General features: G+C 41.6%; 1 protein-coding gene across 3 annotated transcripts in view; it reads right to left on the bottom strand.

The window, feature by feature from the left end:
• The window catches only part of dysf (dysferlin, limb girdle muscular dystrophy 2B (autosomal recessive)), a 65,425-nt gene that overhangs the window by 14,316 nt on the left and 28,774 nt on the right, over positions 1-22,335 (bottom strand). For 2 of the 3 annotated variants that reach the window (XM_029281045.2, XM_065950368.1), the window contains exons 40-48: positions 20,961-21,138; positions 20,788-20,861; positions 16,635-16,694; positions 10,213-10,311; positions 4,318-4,446; positions 3,481-3,636; positions 3,311-3,402; positions 1,421-1,591; positions 873-1,015 (exon numbers count right to left, since the gene is read on the bottom strand). In XM_029281045.2, coding sequence (XP_029136878.2) covers positions 873-1,015; positions 1,421-1,591; positions 3,311-3,402; positions 3,481-3,636; positions 4,318-4,446; positions 10,213-10,311; positions 16,635-16,694; positions 20,788-20,861; positions 20,961-21,138 — 1,102 coding nt within the window. The remainder of the gene's footprint in view (positions 1-872; positions 1,016-1,420; positions 1,592-3,310; positions 3,403-3,480; positions 3,637-4,317; positions 4,447-10,212; positions 10,312-16,634; positions 16,695-20,787; positions 20,862-20,960; positions 21,139-22,335) is intronic. The other variant, XM_065950369.1, reaches the window with a different exon arrangement.

Genomic DNA, 22,335 nt, shown 5'->3' with positions numbered 1-22,335 from the left:
AGGGGAAGAATTGGGGGAGGAGGTAAGGAGGGAGGGAAATTAGAGAATGAAAGAGGAAAGAGGTGAAGGAAAAAGGCAAAGAGAGGTAGGAGATAAAGAAGGAGCACGGCAAAGAAGATAAAAGGGCTGAGGAAGAGATAAGGGAAGTTGGAAAAAAAAAGAGTGGCTATAAAGAAGAGAATACAGAAAAGATCAAACATACATTCAGAGAAACTGAAGAGGAAGAAGAGGAAGAAATAGGAAAAAGGAGAGGGGAGCAGAAGATACAAGTCGAGGAGGTTGATGGAAAGAAGGGTTGAAGAAAAAAAGGGGAAGGGAAAGCAGAAAGAGACAAAAAGAGGAGAAAAGAAGAAGGGAGAGAAAAAACTCAGAGATAGAGGAGAAAAAGTCCCAAACTTGGAGGTAGAGGAGGAAGAGGAGCGTGTCCTCTCGGCCAATTAGCATCCTTGTTTTGACGGACAGCATGGCTGACGCATGGTAACCGCGGCAACTGTGGAAAGAGAACGCTGCAGTGCTTCACGCTGAGCGAGAAGGCGACCACGATGTTGACGTTGGCTCGCACGTACGCACATACACACATAAAGTCTTTTAAAAGGACAACTATGACCTTCATCTACGGAACATATCTGTCTGTGTGTGTGTGTGTGTGTGTGTGTGTGTGAATCTTTTCAGGGTGTCCTGAAGTTCAACTCGCTTTTTAGGTCAGGTACAATCACTTCTATCTGAACCACTTCTTTTGCCCGCTTCCATCGCTGCAACACCTGTTGACCTGATAACTGCTCTCATATCTAGCAAACTGAGGGGTGTCCAAAACGGCTTTATAAGGAATGTTTTACCTACCCCCCCCCCCCCCCCCCCCATCTGTCACTCACCGAGGTCTGCAGCGGTGTACTGGTCTCCTCTGAAGTGAACCACGTCTTCCTGGTAGACAGGCTTTGGCAGGTTTCTCCGCTCACACACTCTCATCAGCAGCTGTCGAGGTGTCAGCTGGTCTCTCCACTGGTTTACTCCGGATCTGATGGGCGAGAGACATAGAAAGAGAGTGTGTGAGAGAGAGAGACTTCAGTACTCAGAAAACTGGTTTAACTTGCTAACTAAGTAGAAACAAGTTGAATTTGTTTCCAACATAAAAAAACATACTTAAAACTTTTGAGGGAAACTTTTGAGGGAAGGAGTCAATCCCCATAGAGTTCCATGTTGCAGTGTTTAACTTTAAGAGCAGATTTAAACATGCTGAAAAACTGGTTTAACTTGCTAACTAAGTAGAAACAAGTTGAATTTGTTTCCAACGTAAAAAAAACATACTTAAAACAATATTAAAAAAGTGTAAGCCACTCCTCCATCTGATGCAATGTTTGGAATAATTGAACCTTCATAAACAGGGTACATAGTAGGATTTATGTTTAAAGATTTTACTGACACGCAGTAGGACTGCGGCAGGCCACACATGGCTCCATATTTGGACAGGAAGCGGTTCTCCAGGTCGATGACCGTCTCGCCGATCTTCTCGTCTTTAGACAGCATGTCGTGGTCGTACAGCATCACCCGGAGGTCCTTCTCCAGAGGGAGGGAGCAGGAGAGCTCGAACATCCTGGAGAACACAAAAAAAAACGACAACAAAAGAGGCCAAAAATGTCAGAGATCTGGCCCAACATTTCAGCGATCCCATCCGGCATCTGACTGTGTTTAAAGGAGCAATATGTAACTATGACACCTAGTGTTTAAAACGGGTACTGTAGTTAAAAATTCAAAACATTAGAGAGAGCTGAGGAGCATGCTGAACAAACAGAAGACAAGAAACACAAGGACAACATCACAGCTGTCCCAAGAGTCGGCCTCTAGTTGGACACTTACATGCTAACCTCAATTATTTAAATTGCACCTTTAATGTTTGCACTGACTGTTATTGTCTGTTTTTTGATCATTTTCTTCTTTTTAAACATTGCTAAAAATGTTTGCTTCATCTAGGGGTATTCTTAAATATTTTTTTCGGGTTAATATATATGTATGGGGGGGGCGTCGGTTTTGTGGTTAATTTGTAACAAATGTTTCATGTCATGTACGTCTTTGTAACCTGCAACTGGATGCTTTGAATTTCCCTCGGGATCAATAAAGTATCTATCTATCTATCTATCTATCTATCTATCTATCTATCTATCTATCATAAAACATAAACAAAAACGAATTAAAAAAATCAGACAGCACAACAAAATATAAACCAAATAAAACACAATAAAACATCACAATAAAGTCAGTCAAGAGCTCATACCAAAAGAGGAATTCCTACCAAGATCCAACCTGTTTAAGGCTACAAAGGTTATCTTTAATTACACAGCAGGTCTCGATGAAAGACTTTTGATTTTGATGTCTAAAGATGGAACCGAACCAAATACAACAGGTCAGGTCAAAGGTTTGAAGGAGCACTCTGTGGAGAAGCTGCTCCAAACAGCTTGTTCAGCTCTGTACAGCATGCAGCCTCTCTCTCTCTCTCTCTCTCTCTCTCTCTCTCTCTCTCTCTCTCTCTCTCTCTCTCTCTCTCTCTCTCTCTGTCTCTATCTGTGCTGCTGTGATTCGTGTGAGTGCAGCGCCCCCTACTGGTGTGAAAACAAAAAAGGGGCTCACAGAGAAAGAAAGATAAAAGAAACAACAATGAAGAGAACAAAAAGGAAAACAATCAGAAGCCTATTAGAGACTGAATATTAGTCGGGTAAATATTTGAATTCAATTAATGAGTGTAATTTAATGTCCATTTAGCAAATCTGAAAGAAAATCTTTCAAGTCTCAGGACAGGATGAGCTGCTGTACCATCAGCACTCGCACCCTGCTCCAGATCAGACCTTTGAATTGTGAAAGTAAAAGTTCAGGGAAAGTCTGCAGATGCAACCTAAGCCTCCGAAAAGACAGAGATAAAAACTGTCGTGGCCACAAGTTTGCCCCTTTTTTCCTCGTGTTTCTTCAGAGTTCCCCCCCCTCCTTTTTTGTTTCTTGTTGTCTCTCTCTGTCTCTGGGTGTGGCCGTCCTCAGTTCTCCTAATCTGCTCTGCTTCCTGAATGATTCACCTGTCTCTCATCAAGTCATCAGTCTTTAATCGTCAGATCATTTCAGTCGGCTTCAGCTCAGCTCAGATTCTGGATCATCAGTTCAGCCGCTCTCCACCGGCCCACCTCTCATTCTTCCCCTCATCTGAAACTATCATTCATTTAAGATACTTCAACCTTTTACACCGCGTCTGTGTTCTGAACTTTGGGTCGAGGAGAAAGGGAAACTACCACTGGCTTAACTGACCCGGCTCGGGGAAGATGATACGTACTTTCCAAAGACCGGCTCCAGAGTACAGGGGATGTAGTTGTCACTGTCGTTGATTGTCTTTTTCCCCAAAGTGATCTTCATGTAGGGGTCACACTGAAAACACAAAGCAGGAAATACACTTTACTGTAACTAAATGGTATAAAAGAAGTAAATGTGTCGCACTCTTCGTACCTTCCCGTTGGTGTCTTTGGGCTGCAAGCTGTGAGCCTGGATGACGTAGACTCGGACCAAACACTCCTCGATGCCGTTTGAAGGAAGCTTTCTGAACTGTCTGGGAGGAGGCGGGACGGAGGGGTTGTCCGGCAGAGGGTAGATCTTAAACATACCCTGATTAAGAAAAGTAAGGACGGGAAGTAGACAGGACACAAAGAAAGAGGTGAGCATCAATGATGTCGCTTCACTGCACATGAAGACGTACTTCAAGATCTTAAGGATTTTAACAAAAACAGACGGGCTAGTAGTTGTAGTAATCATTTATTTCATTCACAAAAAAAACAAAAAACATTTTGACAGAAAAGGTGTAGGCTGAAGCTTTAGCTTATTACACCTACCCTCGTTACAAATCTCATTATTTAAGACACTACACTACAAAACAAAACAAATGAAACAAACAGAAGTCACACTCACAAAAAAATGATCAAACCAACCTTTTATATTTGTTAAACATTTAAATCTGGAAAGTGAACTACACATTCTTAATTCCATGGCATAAGTATTCCACAAGTTAACCCCTTTTACCGAAATACACCTCCTTACCTTTGGTTTTTTATACACACCTATTCCCCTTAGTTCATACCGTCTCTCTCTAGTTTAAAAAAACCCCTCTGTTGGGAAGCAAATGATTGTATGCCTTGGACATTATCTGAGCAGTTTTTAGATCTACTGGATCGCTGAATTTTAAAGCGTGTATGTTAATAAATAGTTGAAAAAGAACAAAACAAAGCTGCAGCTAAACAGCGTAAAAATGAAAGTCAGTATGAGAAATGATGCCATGTTTGTAAAGCTTACCTTGAACTCTCCCACCACTGAAGGGTCCTCTCCTGCATCCTGAGACTTTCCTCTGTACAGCTTAAAGGTCTGACAGAAGTCTGAGAGACCCTCGACGCCCTCGACCTTCTCCAGCTCACGATCATACACCTGAGGGGGAAAAAACGATATTACACATGAAGATGTTTTCAAGAGAGAAAATATTTTTTATAGACAACTAATTCCTCTTAATTTTTTTCACTGGTTACTTTCATTGATAAACTTTGTTTTCATGGTTATAATGCATGCAACACCTAGCAGGAGTGAGTGCTGTCAGATGGGGCACTCTTAGGGGGGTTTTCTACTGTCATTGCAAAATTTGGACATTTTGTGGCCACTGCTTTCGGTTTAAAGTTCGTCAGCCCTCAAGGGGCCCCCTACTGGTCTGGGGCCCGCCTCTGCATGAATCAACTTTACTCCAAGTTACGTGTTGTGTTCAGAGGAGTTTAATCTTCAAACAGAAAACACGCAAACTGCTTTATATATGCGTCACAACCATCTTTATTTTTAACAGCTTCTATCGGGTCGCCAACATAACGCACACACATTTACACTACATGGCATCATAGCTGAGGGTCAGGGCCAGTCTGATTCCACTGGTATTGAAGCTAAACTGGAGCCAAAAGCTACTCAACACACTTTATTACACTCACACGACAGGGGCGCTGGCATGAGGCTGTGTTAGTGTGTGTGTGTGTGAGTGTGTCAAAGTGTGCAGTCTGTATCTGGGCAGGGACGTTTATGTGTCAAAAGTACAAAAAGATTCATTCGTTTTCATTAGTCATGTTTGTTTACATCAGCCACACACACACACATTCCCTTTTTTCCTTTGCCTATCGCAGAAGAATGACAGCTCTGCCGGTCGCTGAAAGGGCAAACTTTAGCAAAAACCCAGTAGCAAAAAATCAGCGCTTTTAAGAAAAATGGAAGATGATTTGCATGGATGTTTTATTGGACGTGTTAATGTTTGTTTTTTTAACATGATTGACAGGTGGGAGCAATGTAACAGCTCGTCAAGAGGCTTAAATCTCTCCTCACTATCAGGAACAAGGTCTGCTCACTGTTGATCTCCCAAAAGGCAATCGAAACGTTGCCCTGGTTTAAGAAGATCGCCCATTGGGAGCTGAACAGTGAGCAGACCTTTTACCTTTTTCTGTTTTGCCTCTTCACAAGTTCCTAAATTTCTTTCAAAATAAAAGCAGGTTTGTATCAAAACAGGAAGTAAAGTATCTTTAGTTTAAGAAAGTACAACTTTGGGAAATGCAAAATACTGTTATTTCAAACAAGTGATTAAAATTGCATTTAATCAAGATGAACTATTGAATTTCAGCTTTTAATCGTGATTTTAAAAAATGTAATTGTTTGACAGCCTGAGTGATAAGTTGTTCTTTGGCAGAATCAGCTGACATGCAAGGGTGCAACACCCGACACAGCTCAGCCTCAGGGTGTAAAGTTGGGTTTTTCTCGCATGCGCCTTCTAAGGGAAAACAGTCATGAGATCAGCGACATAAATAATTCTTGATACAAGCACGGCACATGTTTATTTGCTGATTAATTTGATTATTTTGCCATGAAAACTTGGTTCCAATAATTGATTTTATTGAATTTGATAACCTGCTTTATCGTCATTGTCCAGAAGTAGTCGATGTCAATTGCTGCAATTTAATTCATTAATTTCACATAATTTTGCAACGCATTCATTTCTTATATGATGTACAGTTTGTGGGTTTTGTAAGTTATGCATAGCAGGGAAACTCGCTTGCAAAGCAGTTACATGTTGCATCTACTTTAACTTGTTTTTAATTAAAAAAACAAAGGGAACATGGTTTATGGGGAAAGAGAGATGTGGGGAAAGAAAAGGGAGGAGGAGGGAGATGAGTGGATGAAGGGTATATGGTCTAAGTTTTGGGTGGAGAAGGGGTGAAAGGGTTGGAAAAGCAAGGGGGAGGGTGGGGGGAGGGGAGGAACAGGACAAAGAGAGAGTGATGAAGGGGATGATGTAAACCAAAGCGAGGTCTGGAAACAGCGGTTCATTGCACTTTGTGAACACCAAACCCAGTACCAAGGGAGAGGGGAGATGGAGAGGGAGGGGACGAGGCTTTAGACAAAACATGACGGGTTGTAGAGTTGATAGATGCGAGTCCTTGACAATCACAATGATGATTTTTAAATGGTAAATGGGCTGCATTTAAATTGTGTTTTTCTTGTCTTTCGATCACTTAAACCAACCATTCCCCGATTTACACACTAATGGTAAAGACTGCTTTGGAAGGTACTCAACAGTCCATATTATTAACCACACTGACACACCAACATGGGGTTCTGTATCTTGCCAAAGGGCACTTCAACATATTGACTACAGGAGCTGGACCACCGTTTGAGAGATGAGCCACTCTACCAATGAGCCACAGTCGTCCCAAAATAACCACACATTTAAAAAAAAAACATAGACTTACATAACTAGTAGATGCCGGTGTGTTAGTGTATGGACTTTGATAAAGAAGCCTCAATAATGGAATTTTGTAACTTGATTAAGTCGTGATATTTGGAGCCAGATATTACCAATGTTTTTGACAATTGAAGGGATGCACATTGCAATTACTTCCAATCTTATTGTTAGATTCCTGGGTTGCAACTTGTCAACACATGTTTCATAAACGAAGGTCAACTCTAACACTGTCAAGCATATACAATGGAAACTAGAAAGCAGCTTATAGAAAGCAATTTTTTATTACATTTAGTGAATTACCTCATGAACATTTGACAAGAATGATCATTAAAAAATTGCTAATCTAAATGATTCCTGCTCTGATTCAACTAGAACAAGAAAAGGTACAACAGACACCCAAAAAAAAGTGATTACTTTTAAATATCCCATTTGTCTAGGGGTTGGGGTTAAGGTGTGAAATCCCTAAGGGAAAGCTGAAGATGATGAAAATAAAAGACAAGTCTGGAAACATTGGCTCACTGGAATACAGCACATCCCAATCCTGCACCAACCCACTACCAGGGGAGAAGGTTAAAAGAGGGACGAGGGGGAAGGCGGTGAAAAAGGGAAAGCATGAGGTGAACCAAATCAAAACAAGGATGGAAACAGCAGCTTCTTTGTGGCAGATGCAAAACTGACCAATTCCACTGTGAAGGAAGAGGAGAGAGAAACTGAAAGGGGAAAGAAAGAAGAGAGATGAGTATGGGTGCGTGTGGAAGGAAAAGGGTGAGCCAAGGATAGAGTGCTTCTGACTTAAATGACAAGAAAACAAGACACTGAAAACCTATTCTGGCAGTCGTTTTGAAGTTTTTAAAGTTTCCTGGCATGTTTTAAACTTATAAATATTTCTATGATACATCCAATCAATGTCACGCTAAGATCATTTTTGATAGTTAAAAACGGATGGCCTCAATATAGCATCTAGCTTACAGTAAAATGCTGCAAAAGGAAATGTTTTGCTTTGTAATGGCAAGCCTCAATGTAGGGTTCCGCCAACAAAATTAACCAAGGTAGAAAAACAAAACAGTTTTGGCTAGCTAGCAAATGTGTGTATCAACATTTCACCAATAATGTCTACTTAAAATTGGAACTCAAAATCATCACAGTTTTTATCTATGGAGTTGTCCAGTGCATGAGGTTGCATGCTGTGATTAAGGTACACAGTGGTATTTACCTTGAGGGGAAGTTAACAGTGTTAGACTTTGAATACCCTTGTTCTGAACCAACGAAAGCTACTGGCTGTTTTAACAGTAAACATGACATTTTCTTGACTTTGCACATCAATTTGCATTCACTTGGATTCTTACTAAAATAAGTTACTGTCATCTTATGTGCTCGATGTGTCCTGGAGGTTTTTTCTTTTTCCAGAGAACTCTCATTTGCTTAAGTGGCCATGACATGTTTAGCCATTTTCGTAGCTAATTTCAACCTCTGTGGTGGCACCAGAGGAGAGTGCTACATTGCTGATTCAACAGGTTTGTGGAATCAGGAGGCGATGGAAACAAAAACAGAAAGGTGACAGAAAAAAAGAGAGGGGGACCACAGAGCGGTGGCTGAGAAGAAAGGTGAGAATATTAACTAGTTGACTTTGGGTCATTGTAAGGAAAACTGTTAGTAGCCACACTAAGACTGTCAAAGGGCAGAGGAAACAGGAGAGGTAGGAGGGTAAAGAGAAAGTAGGTGGCAGCATGGGGTTAGAGGAAGGTAAAGGAGGTTTGGAAAGGTTGGAAAGAGCAGCTCATTTCCTTGTGACAGTAGCAGATCTGACTGGAGGGGTTGTCAAAAAAAAGAAAGGAAAAGGATACTTAAGGAAAGAGGGGAATAAATGAAGGGGGCATTGGCACCAAGTAGGTGGAGGGGTAAAGGTGAAACCGAGGCAAAAGTGATGATGGAACCAGAGGCTCATTGGTCATTTTGCTAGTTTCCATCCAACTGTCAAGAGAATTTTGAACAAAGTTTTGATATGTCGCAAAAACTTAACGGCATCTTGGATACATTTCCATCGACTAGGGTGAAACCATTTAATGGGCTTCCTGAATGAAAAAAAAATCTACCCATGAGATGGTTTAATGGAAAGAGCCTTTCAAGGGTCAATGACTATTGGGCAAGCTGTTATTGTTCTCTATTGTACCATTTAGTTTTAGTCGTATTTCAGTGTTTTCTATCCAAGGGAAAATTTCAAAGAAATGTGCTTTTACATGGGAGTGTACGGCATTGATTTCTGTAACATTTCTCAAAATAAGACGCTAACATTTGAACGCTTTTGCATGGTATTGATCCATGAGTTGGCCGCTAAATTGATGAGATAAGTTTTCTGTAAACGCTTTTTCAAGTTATTCTATAACTGACAAATCGCCTGCTAAACATACCAAAAGCTTAATGAAGGAAGAAAAATACACAGAAGAAATGGAGGACACAGTCAAAGCTGCTGCAGTGATGTGAAATGGCTTTCAAGGGAGAGGTTAGAGGTCTAATTTCAGAGTAATAAAAAGGCCAAATTCTGACATGATTAGTCATTTGTTTGGGCATCAGACAAGAAGACTGACGTGTGGTTTGAGTCCCTGTGGATGAAAAGGTCTGCGTCTGGGCCAAGAGAATCGGGATAAGGGTTGAACAGAGCGTGGGTGATGGCTGAAGGGCTCCTGGGATGGCGGCTGAACTGTGGCAGACTGAAGACTGAACGAGAACTAAAGATTGACGAGATCCTAATTATGGACCTGCCAATATCGAAGAGGGGCCTTTTCCCTGATTCCGTCCCACTGCTATGATCCCGAAGCGAATTCAACACGGATGAGTCATCCCACTTGTTCGGAAAATGGCTAAAATGTCACGGCGCCCCGCTTCGAAGACGGGGCATGAGAAAACAGGAGGAGGATAAAAGGGACGGACTGATGGAGGAAACTGGCAGGAGGGTAAAAATGTGATTTAAATGCTGAAGTTCGATTTAACGAGCAAAATGTTTCAAGTAAATGGAACAAAGGGCTCCACTGTCTTCATCTTCTTTATGTATTCCTCGATACATATTCCCTTTAGGCTTTCGTAAACAGTAGGGATCTCTGTCAGGTCCAGATGTCCTTGATGTAAGCAGATATTCATTTGTTTTATTCCCATTTTCGTCGATTCCCCCTCTGAATACAAGCTGTGTTTTTTACAATATTTGAAACTGGACGTGGTCGGGTGGAAAAGTTCCAACAATGCGTAGTGCGTACCCTTTGTTGACTAATAGACTATTTTTGAATGGTATCGTATTTTGGTCCATCCACATCAATAAGAAACACTAAACTAACATTTAAAGATTATTTTTTTTACAATATATATTAGAAACATGTTTAAACTGAACTTTTCGCCCATCTGCTTTATGTATTAAACACTCTCTCTCTCTCTCTTACCTTCAGTGTGTCGAATCCTCTCTCCAGGTAAGTCCCGTACTTGTTTTTCTCTCCAGTTGAGGCGTAGAATTTGCTCCACCAATCCATGAACTCCTCTTCCTGTTGGTCAAATACAGTAGGCAGAGGTCAGAGATCAGAATTGCTACATGGAGCAACAAACTCTCTAAGAAGAGGAGGTTTCACTTTGATTTTCCAAAATTCAGGGCATCAATTGAGATACATTTAGTTGAGTGTTTTTTTGAATATTTTCACTTGAATCTAGGTTTATTATCATCTCAATGAAGAAAGCCGACATCAAAGTTCACCTCTTCCCCCACTAAAACGTATCTTGGAAAATGGACCCAAAAACCGTGATAGCCACGATTATGTTTAACATCTTGACTCCTGTAGTGACCTTTAAAAAGACATGAAAAGCTGTGGTGAGTGCTGTTTGCCTTTGCAGAGCAGCCCACCTCCGTGCTCAGGAATAATTCTCGTTTCATGATTTTTTCCAATGATCCCAGAGCAACGTGAGGTTTGCCAACTCACGTCAACACATGTAAAAACCTGCCTCTGGTGGCTCTGTGGCATTAAGGTCACGGTATATGGGCGTTCTGAGGCAATGGAAACGGGTAACGTTAAGATGGGAACAGGCACAAAGTGAACGAAACCAACATGGGCATCAAAAGAGAAAACCTATAACGGCAGAAAAATAAAAAGCAGCTGCAAAATGTATATTTATATACGAATGAAAGGAATCCCTCTGCGGCTTCGCTTTCAAACTCTTTTCTCTGTTGCACTTCAATAATTTGCTACCATCGACTGATATCATAATTTCATCTTTTTATATCCACGTCAAACATGGGCTGGTTGGACAAAAGCCTAATATATCTCTCAGAGGTACTCAGGTAGGGTCATGCCTAGACTAAATTTATCAACTGTCTTCAAATTAAACCCAATGTCTTTAAATGTTAGCAGATTATTGCCCTGTTTTGTCAGTGGGTGCATGGTACTTGTGGTATAAGTAGTTTTTTTCAGTCGAAAGCCAAGTCAAAGCCAACAACTCCACTTAACAAACTCTAATCCCAGTTTAAGGGAAGTCACCAGTCATTGGTGTGAAATCAAAGTTGTTTGAATCTATTGGACTTGAGATTCAAGTTCCAACCTCTGAAATCGGGCTCTGAGAAATTCAAAGAACTTTGTTGTTTCCGGTGTGGGAAAATTTAAATTTGATTGACATTTGTAATAACCCTTATAACAACTAATCCAGCATTTGAAAGGGGGTTTATCTATCAGCATGTCATTGAGAACATGATCATCAGCCCTATGTTCCCTCAACCCTATGATCCCTCAGCCCTATGATCCCTCAGCCCTATGTTCCCTTAGTCCTATGTTTCCTCAGCCCTATGTCCCTTCAGCCTCATGTTCCCTCAACCAAATGTTCCCTCAACCCTGTGTTCCCTCAGATTATTACTTGCCTCATTTGCGCCTCCTACTTGTTCGGTTGAGTTGAACATTTTCAATTCGAGCACAATAATTTGTGGTTCAATTCAGGGTGCAACAAAACACTTTGTACATAATAGAAGGGCCAGCCCTGATGCTGGGTGAATGTAGGCCTGAGGGGACATATGGTCTAATTTGGGGGGAAAACCATTAAGGGATGTGGCCTAATTTTGATGGGGGCAAATTTCAAAGAAATTAGGGAACATAGGGATGCCCCTCCCCCGTTACTGTGTCCGTAACATATGACATTCTTTTAATATTCAACAAACTTGCTGAAAAACTTACCCATTGTAACATCTAGTGTCCGCGTTAACAGTTAGAGAGAGGTCAGACAGAAATCACACACACTTCACACTCAATCAGTACAGACACGTAAAAATGAAACCACACACTGTAATAACAGGTTTAAAAACATTTAAAGAGGCTTTTTAAGTACATTTCTGGATACTTGTGCATCACACATAATGCGTTTCACTCCAACATAACACATAAACCCTTTGGAAAAAAATAAAAATAAATGCGTTTATTACAAAATGACTGCTGGCATAAAAGAAAAGGCCATTTAAGTCTTACTGTTACAGCCGTGAGTCATCCTGAGGCCGGCACTTACAATGTCGTTCTGTTTTGCAGCATAAAATATCTTTGTTTTTCAAACGTTAACTGATGGCTTTTTGCGGTTTTGGATATGAGTCATTTTGATTTATATCATGTGATTTTTGGGGGGAATATATGACATCTGAGTGAAACCCTGTTATGTGTTTCTATCAAGGACTTTCATATCCTTAAGTATGAAGCAGTGACATCCATCAAATTTACTTAAAGTCTGTTCACATTGGCAATGTCAAGCGGTCTATTCAAACATAGAGTAGAGTATTTTCTCCCAGATGGAGTTTGTGTGTGTGTTGACGGCAGCCATGACGCAACAAGGAAACATCGACTACAAAGACGGGGGATATCAAGGGACAGATCAGACTACCAGCCCCCTTCGCTCACACACATTTGAGCTTGAACCCGACCCAGCCCAGCAACCTTCAACCCTCCGAGGAACACTCGAGACTAAAACACACTCATGACGCATGTACCACTTTTTCCCTTTGTGTGTGTTTCACTGTATGTGCAGGCATGAGTGCAGAACACAAGTACTCTTATTGCACTCAATCGGGAGTGGAATCCCCTTTCTCCATGCTTCCCACGGATTCAAAGAAACTCACAAATCAAGACGGGGAAAACGATGGAATTCCTCATTATTGCAAAGTGGCAGCATGGCATGGAAAAGGGCAGCACGTGGAGTTTAACTGGGACATGGCGCGGTGTGTCTGAGCCGTGAAGTGTCTGCTGTGTGTTAATGTGCCCTCTGTGTGCAGTCGGTGCCAAGCATTGATGACAGGGGCGCCAGATTGTGTGTGTGTGAGTTCCCGCTGTAGTGTGTGTAAAGGTGCGTTCCCTCAAGTTCCACGACTCCTGATTCAGACTGATTAGGGTCGCCAGTGGAGCGTTCCAGACTGCGACGGGTATTTAGTACACACTTAAGAGACCGAATGCACACACATACACATGCAGTGGTCTGTTCAGGGTGTCATTGTGGTTTGCAGCCTATCATTACGCCCTGGAGGGAAAGCCAGGCTAACCAAACCAGACTGGCACTGCCAAGAACTGTGAGAGCCGGGAGGCTGGATTTACATAAGAGCTCTGAGCTGCTTCATAAATGCTTCTAGTGGGGAAATCCCTTCCACAGCCATGTAGGAGGTCAGAAGTCAACACAGCAAACCTGAAGCTGGAAAATACTCTACAGCCGCCACCTTAACAGCCTCTTAGAGACCAACACTCGGAGATCATTCATGAGCTTTTTGTAGCTCTGAAACAGCCTGGAGTGGAGACCATTGATGGTCTGTGACAGCTTCCAGGATGCTTAAGCTTATGGAATAATTAGTGCGGTAGCCGACTGGGCTTCAACAGCGTTACTTCTGAGCTCTTGGTAAATATAAGTGGCAGAGAAATTTAACGAAAACCACCGTTGGTGTCTTAGAAAGATGATGGGCCACCACAAACCTTATCTACAATTCTACAATTCACTTAGCAGACGCTTTCATCCAAATCGACGTACATCAGAGAGTAAGTACAACACAAGAAAGGATCTAGAAAAAAGGGAACAATGTCAGTAAGAGCAAACGATCAGCTTTGAGTCTGATTGGACACATAGGTGCTGACAGGAAGTGACCAGAGGCAAAGCACAACAGTGACGGCAGTTCTTGAGAGCTCTAATCAGTATAGAAACCATCTTATAAGTCGTCATTATCAAACAGAAACCATCGTCACTACCATCATCATCATCAATAATATGGAGACCATTATCATTAAGTTAGTAGGTATTCATGAAAGAGCTGGGTCTTTAGCTTTTTCTTAAAGGTGCAGAGGAGTTTGGAAGTTCATTCCACCACCGGGGGCAACAGAGGAGAAGAGTCTAGTTAGCGTCTTAGGACCCTGTTGTGAAGGTAGGATCAGATGCCTTTCATTGGCAGAGCGTAGTGGGCGGGAGGGAGTGTGAACCTGGATGAGAGAGTTATAATGAAGAAAGCAATAATGAACATCTTTATTGCTCCTTGCCATAGATTGTCCATGTGTGGAAGTCTGCTGTGGGGCACTGGTTATGCTGAAGACGTTTGCACATTTGGTGAATTGATAATCAAGTCTACAACTAAATAGAAGGGTTTTACTAGAATTTTAAGACCGCAAATGTCAAAATTGATCATCCTGATATAATGTAAGTGGCAGTTACAGCCTTTGCAGCCTTGTCTGGTAGCAGCTAATTTAGCCTCAATCCCTATATCCTCAAGCCAGATAAAGAGCAAGATAACACATTCTGCCCAGCTTGCTTAAAATTGAACAGCTCATCCCGAAAACTTCAGGAGTTTAGTGTGACTAAGGCTATAGACTGAATTACCAGTACCCAATGACGTCTGCTTTTGTGGGCCCGTTAATTCTGAAGTATCAGTTTTTGCAGAGGTCTGGCTTGAAATGCTTATGGTAGACTTGTAAAAGCAATACACCCATGTCATCCAGTCGTGCATGGCCAAATTTGGATGTCATTCCAGGGCAGCAAATATGTGCAGTACTCAGATACAGGAGGCGTGCAGCAGCTTACATAAAGTCTGCAGCTGTAATTAGCATAACAAGAAAAACAGTAATGATTTACAAAGCTATTTTGACATCTTGTTCCTGGTTAGATTGTCATTAAAGGGCCATAAATGTGCATTCCATAAACCCCCAAATAATACCGCAAAGTCACCTGGCAGGAAGCCATGTCAGTTAGTTTGTCTGGTTTTGAAGCAGCCAGAAGGATTTATGAAACTAGAGGCAAAATACATCGATTTGAGAGTGGCATTATGAGCAGACTTGACTGATATTTGGCGCCATACTGGAAAAGTATGGAAAAGTATAAAGAGGACAAGAAATGGTCGAGGAGACGTGCAGTACAAGCACATTTTTTTAGAGTGGCATAATGAATGAAAAAAACCTGTCACCTTTGGAAAACATTGACACAAAAGCAGATACCTTCACTAGCAAAAGAGGCTGATTTGATCCAAAAAATACTTTCATCAGAGCTAAAGGCTGCGAATGAAATAGGTCACAAAATGTTAATTTTCCATCTAACCAATGTTTGATCTCAACAATCCTGAAGGGGATTCAGGGGTTTGAGGAGCCATGACGCTACTGACAGGCGTTCTTCTTGAACTTTTCCAACTCTGAAACTAAATCTGTCTGATCCGCCTTGGTAGTCACTCCACGTATCGTATACTCAACTGCAAGTAATCTGGTAATTATCCGACAAACCCCCATGACCCGTGTTTTGGTCGCAACCCAGAGATTAAGAAGCCAGGACATTGAACACATTGGATTTTCTTTTTCTGGTGCCATGAGATACCAGTCGTCCTCCTTTAAGTCAAACCTCTTTCCTCTCTTTCTCCCTCTTTAACTGTCTGCTTACAGAGAGTTGTGGTGTAGAGGATCTGTAGCAGCTCTGTTGACTTTGGCCCCAGCCAGACAGAAAACCCGAGCCTTTAATTTGACTGGTTTCAATATCTGACCCTTAATAAAACAAATATCTTTGTTTGGAGAGAAAGAAATCACCCCCAATTACTGTCGAGCAAAGACGGAGCAAGCACTACTGGATGTGTATATTTGCAGTCTGGTCCGGGTCAGGCTAAGTCTTCCAATTGACCTGGCTTGGGTAAATAAGATGGAAGAATGTATCGAGGAGCGTGTTCCTCGCATTCAAATCTGGGATCACATGTCTCCTTAAAACCACACAGTTTGGTGAACAGTTTTTTGTATAACCCTGATTTCTTCAGCAGAAAGTATTTTTCTGAGCACCACCAGTAAAAATTGAAAAAACAAGACTCGAGGAAAACTTCCCTATAATGAACTTTATCAATAGATAAAGCTTTTACTTTTAAAGGACATCTCTGCTTCCATTAAATGTCTCTCATTGCCAATTTTGGAGGAGAGGTGAAACGTCTTCAAGATCTTCAACTAAGTTCAGTTGCCTTTGGATCAGGCTTCGATTGAGTTTACATAGATATAGCTAGCTATTTCATTTGTGAAGCATTTCTTGCTGGGACCTTTCAGGAATAACGAGAGTGTTTGCATGACTATACAAAGCTATCGTAATGTGCTTGTTGCCATTGTGAACAGATCTGGAACAAGTATTCATTCTAATGTCTCAAAAACAGCATTAATATGTAAATTGATGATGATGTCAAATTCAAAAAAGTCAGAAAGTTATGACAAAGAAGAATTGTTTTGAATCTGTAAGTTTGATGGATAGAAACATATCAAGAACTAAAGCAGATAAGTTGACAGTACATAGTTAACACTTTGAGTTACATGAATGGTTTGGCGATGAATGGATGCAATGTGTTAATGATGAGTTTGTTACCTACATGAAGGCTGCGACTAGAGGTGGAAAGGTTAATGATAGCCGAGCTGGCTCCATCTGCAAACTATGAGACAAATGCACACACCCAAACACACAAAAAAACACACACACAGATAACAAAAAAGACACATTTTCAGGTTAGCTCGTTAGGGTTAGCAACAATATTAGCGTCAAATCTTAGAGAACAAGTGTCAATTTCAATTAGTTCACATATTAATCATTCAAGATGTAGGTTTGCAATGTTAGTAACACATTAAACACACTGTAATCATTAAAGGAACAGTATGTAACTCTGACACCTAGTGTTTAAAATGGGTACTGCAGTCCGAAATCAAACATTGTAGAGAGCCGTCTCTCCCCGTCTTAGAAACATGCAGAGGCTTTTTAGGTCGGGTACAATCACTTCTATCTGAACCACTTCTCTTGCCCGCTTCCATCGCTGCAACACCTGTTGACCTGATAACTGCTCTCATATCTGACAAACCGAGGGGCGTCCAAAACGGCCGTGAGGGGGGGTCGCCTTAAAAGCGCCTACCTTCTCTGGTCCAAACAAATCCAGAGCATTCAGGAGCAGAATCTAAAGTTAGAAGGAGGACATACTGGCTGCTGCATTGTTGTCAGAGAAGCCAGCACTTCAACATAGCATGTTTCCTTAATGTCTGATCATATGGTAAGGTCACTTTATCATCTCACTCACTACACATCTCACTGATTTGACCTTAAATGTTTATCATTTTTAGTCATCCAACACCGAGATAAAAACCTTAAAAGTGACTCAAGCAAAGACATGTTCTCATAAACCCCATGTTTTCTCCAAGAAGAGAAACAATGAATCAGAAATTGAAGTCAGAAAGCTGGAGCCTTTACATAACTCTGCATGTTGTTGGAGCTGCTTTCTTGGAGGTTGTTGACAAAAGCAACGCACTTCTTCATTAACAATTGTTCTCCATCAGATGATTTATCGATCATTTCTGGTTACAATCAGCTGCTCTGCAAGCGTGCAAAACCTTCAGCCAAAACCACAAACATACCCACTGGTTGCATCACCGGTAATGTTTGCACGCACAGCTGTTTTCATGTCAAAGCTTTCTTAATTGGATGGGGGACGTTGAGGTCAGGGTGGGTACACTAATTCCAACACCCATCGTGGAAATACACACACATACACAGTGATTAGCATTAGCTGCAAGAGATTGGAAAAACGTTAAGTTTATGTGCGTTAATGCGTGTTTCCGTTTGTGTGTTGTGGCGCCTGTGGATTAAGAGGGGACACACAAAGGAATTAGAAGACAGAAAAGAAACCGAGGAGGATTAAAGAATGATGGGAAGATCACAGTGGGGATGAGAAGAAGACGAACCACAAAAATGAAGGGAGAGCAAGAAAGAAAAGAAGGGGACGATGTGCCCTTTAATGAACTCTACCCATTAAAATGACAACCAAAAGAGAAGAACAGAAGGGATGGAGGTGAAGAGGAGAGGGAGCAAACGAGAGTTTAAGAGGAGAGGGAGAAGTAGAAAGAGAGGAGAGGGGTAGAAAGGAAAGAGGCACAAATGGGATGTTAAGAAATGGAGATGGGCCAGTGGAATATGTGAAGACTCGGGATGGGAAGAGAGGAAGCAAGGATCAGGGAAGAGAATAAGGAAGGAGCAAAGAAGATAGAAAGAGAAGGAAAGGAAAAGAAGAAGAGGGGAGATGTCTGTGTATGTTCCTCAGTCATTCAGGTCATGGTAAATCCAAAGCTTGATCTAAAGGCAACTGGACTTGGTTCAAGATCTTCAACCAAGTCCAGTTGCCTTTGGATGAAGCTTCAAAAGATGAGGAGAGGGGGAGTAATGAAAGACTGATGTTCAAAAAAGGGGCAGAAAAAAGTGACAGTGGAGAAAATGAAAAAATAGAGAAGAAAAAAGTTAACAGCTGACAGGAGAGGGGGAAAGAAGAGTGAAGGAGTCCAGAACAGAAGTCTTGAATCATCATATCCACACGGAGGAGGTCGACGGGACTCACGAGCCGGGAATTCTTTCCCTGAAAAATCAGAACCTTCTGCTCAGATTCACCGTCTTTTAAATGTTTAAATGTAATATCTTCAAATGGGCCAAATGGTGGTTTTTCCATGTTGTAGCTCATTAACTTCAGATTTCTAAACACTGAAACATTACCGCACAACTTTTTCCAGCCTCTATCGTAATGCCTTTGTTGGTTTCTTTGAGCGTCTTTTAACCGGTTCTGAAACTCTCTCAATTTACTTTGGATGCCACTATGTGACTTACAAAACTGCAGCTGGATGGCTACGTCTATAAGGAATCTTTGAGTGCATGCCTTGGGTTCTGAATCCCGACAAAATCAGAAGAACATAGAGACAAGACTCAACAAGTACTTCATAGGTGTCAAGTAAACTGGGGTCCAAACATGGCTGATTTGATCTGCACAGCAAGCCAAAACTCGGCCTCTTTCATTCAAACTATCTGAGCTAATGCAACAACGACATTAAACACACAATAGTGGGCTTGTTTTTCTTTATGTTTGTTTAATGGACTACAGGGACCACAATTTGATGACGGTGCATTCCTGAGCTAACCCGGCTCCCTGAGGTCCCTATTGGCTCTACCGTGATTTACACAGGGATAGCTTCAGTCTCTCAGTGCATGGTGTGTGTTTACATTATTTATGTTTTCCCCCTCTTTAAAGAGCGTGTGACAGCCTTATGTGGTCTTTGCCTTACCAAATAACACCAAATGATGTTGTCTCCTGATTTTTCACATTCCTACAATCACTAATATAAACAAAGAAAAACCATTTAAAGGACCACAACAGTGTTTGTGTGTGTCTCAGGGGGAAAGGCGGTTATTTTGTAAGTTGGCATCCATTGACAAATATTTCCTGCAGGCTACGTGCTCCTCAGAGATGCATGTCGTATATCCTTCGTTGACATATTTGCACAATATTTAATTATCATTCTGAAGAAAACATTTTTTTTAAATCTTTCATCAAGCTTCAAGCACTTTTTGTTATAGGACCAATATGTTAGATATCTACTGACTGAAATGATAAAATGAGCTTACTATATGATCAGACATTAAGGAAACATGCTATGTTGAAGTGCTGGCTTCTCTGACAACAATGCAGCAGCCAGTATGTCCTCCTTCTAACTTTAGATTCTGCTCCTGAATGCTCTGGATTTGTTTGGACCAGAGAAGGTAGGCGCTTTTAAGACGACCCCTCACACGACCGTTTTGGACGCCCCTCAGTTTGCCAGATATGAGAGCAGTTATCAGGTCAACAGGTGTTGCAGTGATGGAAGCGGGTCAAGAGAAGTGGTTCAGATAGAAGTGATTGTACCCGACCTAAAAAGCCTCTGCATGTTTCTAATAAGCTCCATGAGCAGTTTTTGGACAATAGAACAAATTTCCAAACTCCCTTGGGTGTCCTTAGAGGTATACAATTTCAGTAAAACAGCACATGGTTTGTTGACTGTATTAGCTCAAGCATGCAGAATTGTTTTAAGACTTTTTGTGTTAATGTGTCCTTGAAAATATCTGTAGTCATGTCGGTGGATTTTGGTAAGTGTTTTTTTCAAATGTGTGTGTTTATAAAAAATAAAAAAAAGAGACATTTTAGCCAGGATTTCCAAGTTTCCTCGATCTAGCAGTGGAAGAAAGTGTAAAAGAGAGAAGAGAAAAGACTGAGGGCAAGAGAGCCAGAACGTTAATGATTGGTGACGAGCGTGGGTTTCGTGGTCACCACGGTAACCACCGACCACAGAACCACAGAGACGGTTGCCATGTCACCGTGTTAGAAAGTGTTTATTTGTGCTGCTGGTATACCACTGAACACACGCACACAAATTTAGACTACACTTCTATTCTGAACATAGAAGTTTACGAATGTCATAATGCACATACACACACGTGTGCAGATGTTCCCTTTGGTAAGACAAGTGTTTCAAACTGGCCTTCACACTTGTTGGTTATCCGCCAAAATGCACAATTCACAGATTTGATAAAAATGATAAAGACTGGATTTGTTGGAGGTGATAGACTGCATAAAGACGTTAAAAACAAAGTGAAAGACCAACACCAAGACCAACATTACCGTAAACTTTCAATTAATAAGCCAGGTTTTTATTCAGAGATTTACAATAATGGACAAGGTTTTTTACCTGGTCAGGCACAAGCGGTTCCTCGTCGTCGATGTCAATAAAGACCTCCCCACCGGTTGAATGGGGCCGCTCACCTGCATAAGAAAAACATGGCAGGATGACTTTTATCACAGCCATTGATTAATCTGGGGGGGCGTTTATTCATTGCATGTTTCTTTCCATCCATGTCTTACGTCTCCATCCCTGGTCCTCCTCGTCTTCCCCAGTTGCTCGCTCCTCCTCTGGGACGCATCGAAACTCCTCCAGGGAACGGATGGTGCACTGACCGACCACCGGCTTCCTCCCAAACTGGCGGTTGTCGATGACTTTGATGACGATGGGCGGCATGTAGAGCTCCTCGCAGGGAAGTCTCTGGAGGGAAGGAAGACAATGTACTTTTAGTAAAAAAACATCATATCCCCTGATCTGTGATTACACTACGCTTCCTAATGCCAGACTCTAATTGGTTATGCCACCTGCCTGCCTGATGCTTATTGGCTATGGCTGCTGACTGTCTGGAGCTGATTGGACACGCCCTGGTGACAGTCCAATCAGGTCATCACATAGAACATTTTAGCTCTACATTTGTGTAGAAGACATTTAACTGAATAACTTCTATGTGAAGCCCAAATTTAAAACTAATTTTAAAACGATTGTATTCAGTGAAGGTCTGTCATCCCTCTTGTAGGGAGAGGTTGGCCGGTGCACTGGCGCCCTTTATTGATCAGCCACGTTAGGTTGCTTACGATAACTAAACAACATGTCTGAAATCGCGGAGGGGATTTCTGTTGAGTCATGTGGACTTCATATGAAGCAGCTCGATCAGACCTGAATGTCAAAACTGTTTACCCAGCCAAAACTTTGAAATCTTTGGTTACCCCGGCAACGATAACCCGTCATTTCGCTCAAGTTTACGTGAAGTTGAGAGCGATGGCTTTTGGTGACATGGTTAATACATTAGACCAGGGGTTCCCAAACTTTTCAGCCTGCGACCACCAAAAACAACAGTGCGAGGGACTGGGGACCCCCACTGTCCCTGACACAGTTACAGCAATCTCAAGGCTTTCTGGCATCGGTCGTTATGATGACAAGCAAACACTTCCTTGAATCTCCCTTGAACCTTCAACGTGCGCAACACAATATTTATTCTACCAGCCCAAACCAGTTACTCGTCTTATGTTTCATACATCTCAGAAAGTGTATCACTGACTGCCTTGGTTATAAAAGGAGGGGCTTTAGAAGACAAACAGACCATCACTTCACTGAGTAATGTCTTACTGCCGCTCCTTATATAGGTGTTAGCTGGCAAACTAGAGCCCGCAGAGAGCTTGAGCAGGATCTGTATTACAATGGCGAGAAGAACTATGGCTGAATATTAAACCTTACAAGAAAACGATATCCCTAAAATACTCTTACTAAAGCCATGTCTGTAAATGTAATGAATTCTGACCCATCTGTATTTAGAAAAACTGATTCATTAGGGTATACGATACTAAACACGTCCAATAAACAGAGAAGAAATGAGGGGACATTTTCTTATACCCTCCCACGGTGTACAAAAACACTTAC

Source organism: Labrus bergylta, chromosome 22, assembly GCF_963930695.1.
Source record: "Labrus bergylta chromosome 22, fLabBer1.1, whole genome shotgun sequence".
Lineage (NCBI taxonomy): Eukaryota > Metazoa > Chordata > Actinopteri > Labriformes > Labridae > Labrus > Labrus bergylta.
Note: the sequence above shows the minus strand (reverse complement) of the source record. Positions and strands in the feature narration are given on the sequence as shown.